This window comes from Sciurus vulgaris (assembly GCF_902686455.1).
Source record: "Sciurus vulgaris genome assembly, chromosome: 3".
In the NCBI taxonomy this organism is placed as follows: domain Eukaryota; kingdom Metazoa; phylum Chordata; class Mammalia; order Rodentia; family Sciuridae; genus Sciurus; species Sciurus vulgaris.
Genome location: NC_136463.1, coordinates 53,782,538 through 53,792,479, shown reverse-complemented (window position 1 = coordinate 53,792,479; position 9,942 = coordinate 53,782,538). Strand labels below are relative to the sequence as shown.

Below are 9,942 nucleotides of genomic sequence, written 5' to 3'. Positions count from 1 at the left end.
CCCTGCCCTATCTCTGCGTTTTCCTCTTGGTTTCAGTTCCAACCTCAATATCCGCTCTGCTCTCTTCTTTACTTACCTGTCTGCCCCGGAGCTTGGGCCTTGGAGAGCAGGACTGGGGGTGGGAAACAGAAGGGAAGGGAAAGTGGGCGTGGACGCCGAGATAAAGGCAGGCCCCCGGCTCCGGGACACACCGGGATTTAATAACCACTTTATTCCATGCACTAGGGACTCGGGAAGGGACTGGGACTGGGCTGGGGAAGAAAGGGTACAATCCTAGACGCGGGGTTGGGAGCAGGGAAAAGGGACAGGAACCAGGGAAATATATATTTATATAGATACTCTAATATAGACCACATTTCACCCGCGCGCTGAGCCCGCGCGCCCCGCCGCCCTCCCCAACACCTCTCCCGGACGCCCGGGTCCCTCTGCTGCCCTCCGGCTGGAGTCTCTACCCCTCCCCCAGCCCCCGTCCCCACCCCACCCCCAAGAGCTCAGGGCCAAGGTCTCCAGAAAGCGGGCGGTGGGAGTGGCGGGGCCTTAGGCGCCCCGTCTTGTTTGTAAGGCGGCGGTGGCGGCGGCAGTAGTCCGGTGAGGGGCGCCGACGCGCCGGAATCCCAGGCGCGGGGGGAGCTGAGGGATGGGGACCAGGCACAGCGCGGACTAGGGGGGCCCTGGTGCACTGGGGGGCGCTGGTGCAGCGCGGGGCCAAGGGCTGGTGCGGCGGGGTCCTGCGGTGGGCGCGGCGCTGTTGGCCTGGGATCTACTGACTCGGGCCGGGGCGGTTTGGGGCGCAGGTAGCCGTGCAGCGCGGAGAAGAGCTGGGCGCGGGCGGCCGGGCTGGCATCGTGCGCGAAGGCCGCCAAGCGGAGCAGGCACTCGCGGAAGCCGGACAAGTAGCAGCTGGCGAGCGCCTCGGCGTCCTGAGCTGGGGACCGGGGAACCCCTGGAGCCGCGGCGGCGGGTGCGGCCGGCGGGAGGACAGGCGGGCAGGGCAGGGGCCCAGCAAGGGTGAGGGAAGGGGCGGGCGCAGAGATACCGAGGTCAGACGGGCGCATAGAGACAGGAAGCCAGATGAATGTATAGAGGGAGAAAATGACAGAGACACAGAGACAGACACGCGCGGGTGTTATTAACCTCGCCTAGGAGCCGAGTCTGCCACTCCCCAAGCCCACCGTCCACCGTAGGGCCCGCCCCAGCTTGCCCGGCCCGAATCTCCGGAGGTCCTCCCTCCCTCCCTCCCTCCGCTACCCGACCCCGGCGCTGTACCCGGGGGCTCCACCCGGCTTCGCTCCCTCAAGTAGCCCACGGCGAACTCCAGTATCTCCGCTTTCTCCAGCTTCGGGTTCCGGAGGTTCTACAGACGGGAGGGGAGGGCGCAGAGACAGAAAGGGGTGGGGAGAGAGGGGGAAAGTGGCAGGGGGAAGAAGGGAGGGGCGGAATCGGGAGCTGGGGGTGCTCCCGGAACGCATTTGCGCGCTGCCCTTTGAACGCGCGACCGAATGTGGAGTGAGATGACCAAGAATGGTCCTGTCCCACCCTGAGACGAAACTGTCCAGCCCCAGGGGATAGAACCAATACCCAATATGTGAGGAGATTTGAAACAGCAACCCAGCGAGTGAAAACCACCGGCAGAACTGTAGCTGGCTGATTTGGGGAAATGTATGGAAAGGGGACATTTAGAAACCCGAGGGTGAAACTGACCCATCCTGGGAGCGAAATTCACAGAGCTTGAAAGAAAACTTACAGACCCGAGGGGGTGACGAAGAAGACTGCCCTCTGAGAATGAGAGGGGGGTCTGGGATGGAATTCCAAAGACGGGGCTCGGGTCAGGATGCCTTGGGGCCACTCCAGCCTTACCGCCCCCCCGCCATCCCAGTGGGGAAGCCCTGGGGCATGGAAACGGGTTGCTTGGGAGTTCGGGACTGGTAGAGGGACTGACCTGGTCCCGGGTCCGCTCCAGCAGCAGCAGCCTCAGCTCTTCCAGGCTGCGGTTGATGCGGTCCCGGCGCCGCTTCTCCACAAGCGGCTTGAGCATCTGTGACCAGCGGGGAAGGGAGAGCGGGCCCACCGGACCGAGACTCAGCGCAGCCGCACTGGCGTCCGGATCCCGCGGTTGGGAGAGCCCCCTCCCACCCCTTGCCCCAAACCCCAGATTGCCTAGGGCCGAGCCCATTCATTCCATCTCCGCTCCCCCTCCCAACGCCCCTAGGATCCGCTTCTGTAGCTCGCCTCCTCTCTCTCCCGGATCTTCTGCATTCTCCTCTCTCAGTCCCTCCTCCCCTCTCTGTGTCTCTCCTCTTTTCTCTCTACGTCTCGATCTCGTGCGGTCTCTCAGTCTCAGTGGAGAACTTTGGAGACCCTCTTTGCGCCCAGGCAAGTGGGCCGCACGGTGCGGGACTCAGAGCTGGCGGCCCTGAGTGTAGAAAGGGAGACACCTAGCGCGACCGCCCCTCCTCCTCTCCCTCAAACCCGTCTATGCCGCCACCCTTCTCCACTTGCTCCCCCTAAAATCTTCAGCCGGGTCTCGAACCTCTGGAACCAAAAAACTTTCTCTACAGAACCTCATTGGGACAGTCCGGCTCACATCTACGTGGAGCGAATGCCCATCCTCTCCTCTTTTTGTTCTACCCTACGCCCTTGTCTGCGTCCTCCTCATGGTTATTTATTTATTTATTTTTCAAATTCTGCCCCCTCCACGCCCTCAGGCCGTAAGGTGCTGACCCCTGTTACCCAGGTCCCAAGGACTCTGCTTCTGCCGCCCACTCAGGTCCTGTTCTGACACTATCTCCTTCATACTTTGCAGCTTCTTTCCAGTTCCTGGGTCCCTGGGTCTCCTGGGCACCTCTCCTCTTTCAGCTCTGTGTTCCGGCCTCACCACTGACCCACGGTGTCAGGGCCCAGGTTCCCTGGCCTGACCAAGGACCTCTGCTCCAACCCCTCCCGCCTCTCACCTTGGGCCCGTCCCTATTCTCAGCTCGATCCCGGGTGACCATTGCTCCTCCGGACCCTGGCGCGGACCGGGTCTCTGCTCGTCTGGATCTTTATATCCCGCCGCGCCGGGGTAGGAGGGATAGGATACGGCCCCGCCCCCTTCAGCACCTGGATCCCACCGGGGAAGGACCCTGGCACGAGGCTCCCGGAAAGACTAGGAGTGAAAGGGGGAGGGGAAGGAGAGGAACTGGCCTGGGAGTGTGGGAAGTGATGGGGGAATGAGGCACAGGCTGTTATAAGAACCATAAGGCTGTATAAAGAGGCGGGACCCAGCTGAAAGGAGGAGGCTATTAGGGGGAGAGGGAGTTTAAGTAACTTAGGACAGATCTTACTTAAGGATGAAATTCGGAGTTCTAGAATTGCAGCTTTTTTGTAGGTTCATTGTACCCCCACTAACACTGAAACAAAAGCACTCCTCAGCCTCCAAGCTGAATATTATACACCTTCCCCCCAAATACCCCTCCTGCTCCATATAGGGAGCAACCCAATTGTGCTGGGTCCTTGCATAGCAGTGGAACAAATGATCTGTTCTAAATCAGTTATATTCACTTCCCCAATATCTTGTGCCCTCATTGTGCGCATGGGCCACTAGTCTAGCTTTAGACAGTTCATATGAACAAGAGGTCTAGTTTATCCCTGCAGATTTAGTGAAAAAGCAGCCATTATAGAAAATGAAGTAGGTACTCCGAAAAAAAGGATTTCCTTGAGGACGACTGGACTGAGGGTGGACAGGGGTAACTTCAAAGAAGATTCTAGTCTTTAAAGTATGAATAGGAGTAGAGGTCTTTCCATTTACAAGTATTTAGTTTAAAATTAAACTCACTGCCCGGACACCTTACACAAGTGTGTCCAAGTTGCCTGCTTCTGGAGGCCCCTCCTGACTGGAGCGGGAAGTCTTCCTAAAGAGACAAGAAAAGGATACAAAAGAGGAAATCAACACCTACCTCAAACCAAGAGCATGACTCTCTGCAGAAAGATTGGCGGAGACTTCAGGACGAAGTGCCTGAGAAGATAAATCATAAATGTAATGGGTCAACAAGAGTGACAGTGACAAGGACACAGGAAGATAGCTGTGGGCGTCAGAGACAAGTGGGGCTGACTCCAAACCCTTCCAGCGCCCCTCCACATCTTGGTATTTTCGCGGAGCCTGTCTTGCCAAAGCCCAAGCATGAAGGGGCCAAGACCTTGAGAAGGGGGCTTCCATTTGGAATCAGGGCTCCCCACCTCCCCAGTACACCCTACTACCCCCTACCTGGGCCAAATGGGAACGCAGATGTATGGCCCCATCCGCCCCCGCGGCCCCCCTCCTTGGGAACCTGGGCTTGGGTTGAGTTTTTCTCACCTGCACGCGAGGCTCGGGGCGCGGGGCTGTTCGCACCCGGGTGTGGGGCCGCCCCTGGCCATATGGACTGGTTTTATGGCCGGGTGGCCGGATCCAGGCGGGAGGAAGAATGACCCGTTCCACCCATGTTAACCATTAGGGGCCACTCCTTCCTTCCCTGAGCTCTAGGCCTAGTTTTCCCGCAGCCAGTTTCATCAGTCTTTTATAAGCTCAAATAGGATGATCAGAAAGCACAGCCCTGTCCGCATTGGTGGTTCAGTGGTAGAATTCTCGCCTGCCACGCGGGAGGCCCGGGTTCGATTCCCGGCCAATGCAACGTGGTTTACTTTTCTCCTTAATTACATTTGATGGTAATTCTAAATAAGTATCTTTCTTTAAACTTTTAAACCTACATAAAATGCAACCTCTGATTCTCTAGACCCCGATTCCGCACGTCCTCACGCTGCCCACCCCTCAATCAGGGGATCCTGCTTCCTCCACACCAGTCCCTCCGCCCCTGGCCAGTACCTCCAGAGGCATGACCCTGAGAAAGGACTCTGCGCTCGGATCCCCGCCCCGGGGGTCCACGCGGCCATCGGCGGGGGAGGAGCGAGGTCTCCCCGCCCCCCTCACTCTAAATCTCTTTTTTTCCCCATGTCTCTTCCTTTCGCTTTATTTTCTGTTTCCTAAAGCGCGCTTCCTTTTCCCATGTGCATGGACGTCGAGCCTTTTTTTTTTTTTTGGCTTTCTGGTCTCCGAGTGTCTCACGGCGACTCTCTGCATCTCTCACGTTCTTTCAAGGTTTCTCAGCGATTTTCCTCCTCTTGGCGTCCTCAGTGATTTCTCCGGTCTTTGCGTCTGCGTCTCGGTTTCTGAGATCTCTCGTCCGGTCTCTGGTCTCTCTCATTCTCCGTCTCTGGGTCTCTCCGGAATGTCTCGTCGTCTCTCCAGATCTCTGTAGCCTCCCGGGACTCTGCGCTCCCACGCTCCTGCGGTAAGCCGGGAAGCTCTCTTGCTCGCACCTCGTGGCTCCTAACACCTCCCGGTCCCGCCCCTTCCCGGCCGCTTTGATCCCGCACGCGTCGAGCTGGCGGGCGGGCTGGCGGGCGCACGGCCACCTGCCGCGGCCACTTGTGAGCCGGGACAGGGGCGGCCCGGGTCTCCCGGACTAGCGGCGCTAGCTTTCCGCTCAATTCCCGCGGGTTCCGCCTCCCTCCGCTTCCCTCCTCCTGACAGTACCTCCCGCTGCTGCCGGGGCTTCTGTGGGCCCAGGTTTCTGGTTCTTTGAATCTGGGTCCCGGTCTTTGTCTCTTTGTGTGTGTCTGTCGCTGTCTGTCTCTGTCTCTGTCTCTGTCTCTGTCTCTGTCTCTCTCTCTCTCTCTCTCTCTCTCTCTCTCTCTCTCTCTCTCTCTCTCTCTCTCTGTCCTTTTCTTCCTCTGCTTTCTGTCTCCTTCCTCTTTCAGCCTATTTCATTTAAGCAGAGGTCTGAGTCTCTGCCTGGATTGTGACAGTAACAGGCAATATACTCTCTTCTCCACTCTGAGCTGTGACAGTGGCCCCCAGAAGGAAATTGTAAAACAATCTGGGCTTCTGTATGTCTATAGGCGCAGCTGCTGTATTTATTCACTCAGCTGACATTTATGCAGTGCCTCTTGTGCGCCAAGTATTGTTAGGCATTGGGAGTACATTGGATCTGGGCTCCCCTGAAGCTTACATTACAGTGGAGGGCGGGGTGACAAAATAACCAAGAAGATAGAAAATATAATTTATGATGGTCATAAAGCTGTGGAGAGTGGGGGACGGTTGATGGTAATGAGTTGAGAGTGCGGTACTAACTTTTGTCCAGGTGGTCAGAGACAGCCTCTATGACTAGAAGATAATTTGACCCAGCCATGAATTCAGGCAAAAGGAACTGTAAATACGAAGTCCCTGATATAGGAAATGGTGGGAGCTAGAGAACCTGGGACAGAGAATTTGAGAGTGGCAGAAATAAGATGGAAGGGTCAAGCAGGGCCCATCACACAGAATTTTGGAAGCTTCCAGGGAGTTTGGGTTTTAGTCTAAGTACAATGGGGAGCCTATGGAGAATCGTCATCAGGAAAGTTATATTTTCCCTTATGTTTAAAAGATCACTTTGGAACTGGTTGGGTTGTGCAAGCCTATAGTTACAGGTACTCCAGTTCCTGGGCAGCTTTGGCAATGAGACCCCTGAAAAAAAGAAAAGAAAGAAAGGGGGGAAAAAAGAAAGAAAGAAAAAGGCTTCCTAACCATGATCCATCATTCTTCAAGAAAGGGGAAGAGTTCTCCTATTTGCCACACACCAACCAACCCCACCTCACTATGGGAGAGGGTCTTCCCTGCTATCCAGGCTGATTTCTCCACTCCCACTGGGTCTACCCACACCCTTGGGTCTAGATTACTCCCATCAGCACCCAAAGTGCTACAGATTGAGGAAAAAAAAAGATATGAAATGCTCATTCTGAAAAGTAGAAAAATAAGTTTCCAAGGCCTTTAAGAGAATAGGCTTTCTGAGGGTTAAGAGCTCATTTGCACTATAAGACCAAGAATTTCAAGTGCACAGGCCAATTCACCATGAAATTAATGAAATCCAGGATCTCTCACACACTCTGGGAGCACTCCAGCAAGCTCTTAACCAAGTCATAGGTTTCTGTAAATTTTTGCAAACATTAGATATTTTAATTGCAAGTGGTAAAGACCTATCTTTTTCTACTCCAGCTGCCCCTTCATTGCATTTTCCCCAATGTGTTGGAGTGGCTGTGTCATTTTGGAGTTCTGATTATGGGGAAGGTGAGGTGGGAAAACATCAGATGTGCAGTTTCCTGGGATATGTTTGTGATTTGTAGTTATTCTCACATTGTTAGGTTATGGTGTAGAAATGGCTTCCTGAATATTCCTGTCATCTGTGCCTCTCTGTTAGGGTGCAGGGCCAAAAGGTACATGTTATATGAAAATGTCCAATTGCTCTTAGCACTCTAAGTACCTAGGTGGTTAGAGGAGTAGCAAGATTTGAAATATTTAGAAGCAGCATCTAGTCTTTGGAATGTGCAGAGATGCAGTCAGTTAATTAATACAAGTAAGTTGTTTTTCTGGACTTTGTAGAAATTTTCAGCTTTTTATTCTTAATTTATTATCATTATCTTTTTTTTTTTTTTTTTTTTTTAGTACTGAAGATCACACCCAGGGATGTTTTACCCCTAAGCTACATCCCCAGCCCTTCTTATCTTTTATTTGTCTCACAAAGTTGCCCAAGCTGTCCTCAAACTTGCCATCCTCCTACCTCAGCCTCCCAAATTGCTGGGATTACAGGCATGCATCACCACACCTTGCTATTATTATTGTTGTTGTTGTTGTTGTTGTTATTACCAGGGATTGAACCCAGGGTTGCTTAACCACTAAGCCACATCCCCAGCCCTTTTTTATGTTTTCTTTTGAGATAGGGTCTTGCTAAGTTGCCTAGGGCCTCACTAAATTGCCCAGGCTGGCTTTGAATTCATGATCCTCCAGCCTCAACCTCCTGAGCCGCTAGAATTACAGGCGTGTGCCACCGCATCCAGCTCATTATTATTATTATTTTAATATTTTCAGTTGAAAATGGACACAATACCTTTATTTTATTTATTTATGTGGGGCTGAGGATGGAACCTAGTGCATGTGCCTCACACACACGCAAGACGAGTGTTGTAACCACTGAGCCACAACCCCAGCCCCACAATACCTTTATTTTATTTATTTTTATGTGGTGCTGAGGGTCAAACCCAGTGCCTCATACATGTGAGGCAAGCACTTTACCATTGAGCCACAAACCCAACCATTATTATTATTATTATTATTATTATTATTCATTTTGGTACTGCGGATTGAACTTAGGGGCACTCAACCACTGAGCTTACAACCCCAGTCCTATTTTGTATTTTATTTAGAGACAGGGTCTTACTGAGTTGCTTAGGCAACTTGGGGTTGCTTAGGCTGGCTTTGAACTCGTTATCCTCCTGCCTCAGCCTCCCAAACCACTGGGATTATAGACATGTGCCACCACGACCGGCTCATTATTATTTTTGAAGAATACTTTTTTTTTTTTTTTTTTTTGCGGTACTGGGGATCAAACTTGGGGCCTTGTGCTTGCGAGGCAAGCACTCTACCAGCTGAGCTATCACCCCAGCCCCCTCATTATTATTTTTGATACTGGGCCCTGGTATGTTGCCCAGGCTGGTCTCTAACTCTTGGGCCCAAGAGATTCTCTGACCTTAGTCTTCCAAGTAGCTGGGATGACTGGAGCATGCCATCTCACCCAGCTATTTATCAGCCTTTTAAATTGATAAATCGTTGTGCTTTTGCTTCATTCTAAATACTACTTTTTGTACCTGTTTGTATTTTCTTTTTTAATTATGTAACCTTCAGGCCTTCAAAACCTAGAGCTGGGGCTGGGGTTGTAGCTCAGTGGTAGAGCATTTGCCTAGCATGTGTGAGGCACTGGGTTCCATCCTCCACACCACATAAAAATAAATAAAATAAAGGTATTGTGTCCATCTACGACAAATATATATTTTTTTCTAATTTTTTTTTTAACTTAAGAAAACCTAGTGCTGCTGCAGGGTGAGACAAGTTGAATGGGCTGGGTAATCTCAGGTCCAAACACTGCCTATGAGGATGCCCCCTATTCCTGCCCCCAGCATGTCTCTGTCTGAGGGTATCTGTTGGGGAGGGCATTTCTAAGTGGGTTTGAATGGCTCTGTTAGCAAGGGCCTCTGCCTGTAAACACAGTGGTCTACACATATTGTATCTACATACACAGTGGTCTTTTCCTGGCTGCCCTCCAACTGTAGTCTGTACTGGGACTTGGGAAGGGGAGCTGGAGTCCCAAATGTGCTAGGGCAGCAGAGGGTGGGAAGGAACAGAGACAACTGGTGGAGTGATCCAGCTTCCCCTCTCCTACTGTGCTTCTCCTCAAGCCTGGGTTTCAAGGCTGTGCTCCTCCCTCTTCAGTTCTTCAAAGGGAAGGCTAGTTTCCTGGGACCCCCTGGGTCCTGGCTAGAAGAGTCTGAAGGGTTGGGTTCTGGGGGTTGGGGACTGAGAAGTAGAAGGACCAGTCTTCTGAACCAGGGGCTGAATCCAGAGAGATCTCTAGGCCCACAAGGCAAACTCCTGGTGTTCTGTCTCCCTCCTCTTGCCTTAGGTGTCAAAACTAAAAGAGGAGGGCTGACAGAGTGGGCTCACATGTGATCCCAGCTACTGGAGGCTGAGAAAGGAGAACTGCAAATTCTAGGCTATCCTGGGCAACTCAGAGAGACCCTGTCCTGCCCCACCCCACCTCCACCCCACCCCCGCAAAAAAAAAGCAAGTCTGGGGGTGGGCTGCGCTTGTAGCTCAGTGGTAGAGCGCTTGCCTAGCATGCATGAGGCACTGGGTTTGATTCTCAGCACCACATATAAATAAATAAAATAAATGTTCATTGACAACTAAAAAAATTAAAAGAAAGAAAAGGGCTGGGGGATATATCTCAGTGGTAGAGCCCCCTGCTTTCAACCCTTAGTACCAAAACAAACAAAAAACCTAAGGAGACCCAAGCAGAATAGAAGGGCCAGAAGTTGTTAAGTCTCCTTCTACCAAAG

At 52.6% G+C, this 9,942-nt stretch overlaps 1 protein-coding gene across 1 annotated transcript; it reads right to left on the bottom strand.

Moving 5' to 3' along the window:
- Nucleotides 1-491: 491 nt before the first annotated feature.
- On the bottom strand, nt 492-3,038 carry HES7 (hes family bHLH transcription factor 7; the record flags this gene model as incomplete). The annotated part of the gene is made up of 4 exons (XM_079132699.1): nt 2,952-3,038; nt 1,940-2,035; nt 1,267-1,354; nt 492-943 (listed from the first exon to the last, which is right to left on the bottom strand). The coding sequence occupies exons 1-4, from the start codon at nt 2,991-2,993 to the stop codon at nt 492-494; spliced, it is 678 nt and encodes a 225-aa protein (XP_078988825.1). The 5' UTR covers nt 2,994-3,038.
- Between the last annotated feature and the right edge of the window lie 6,904 nt (nt 3,039-9,942).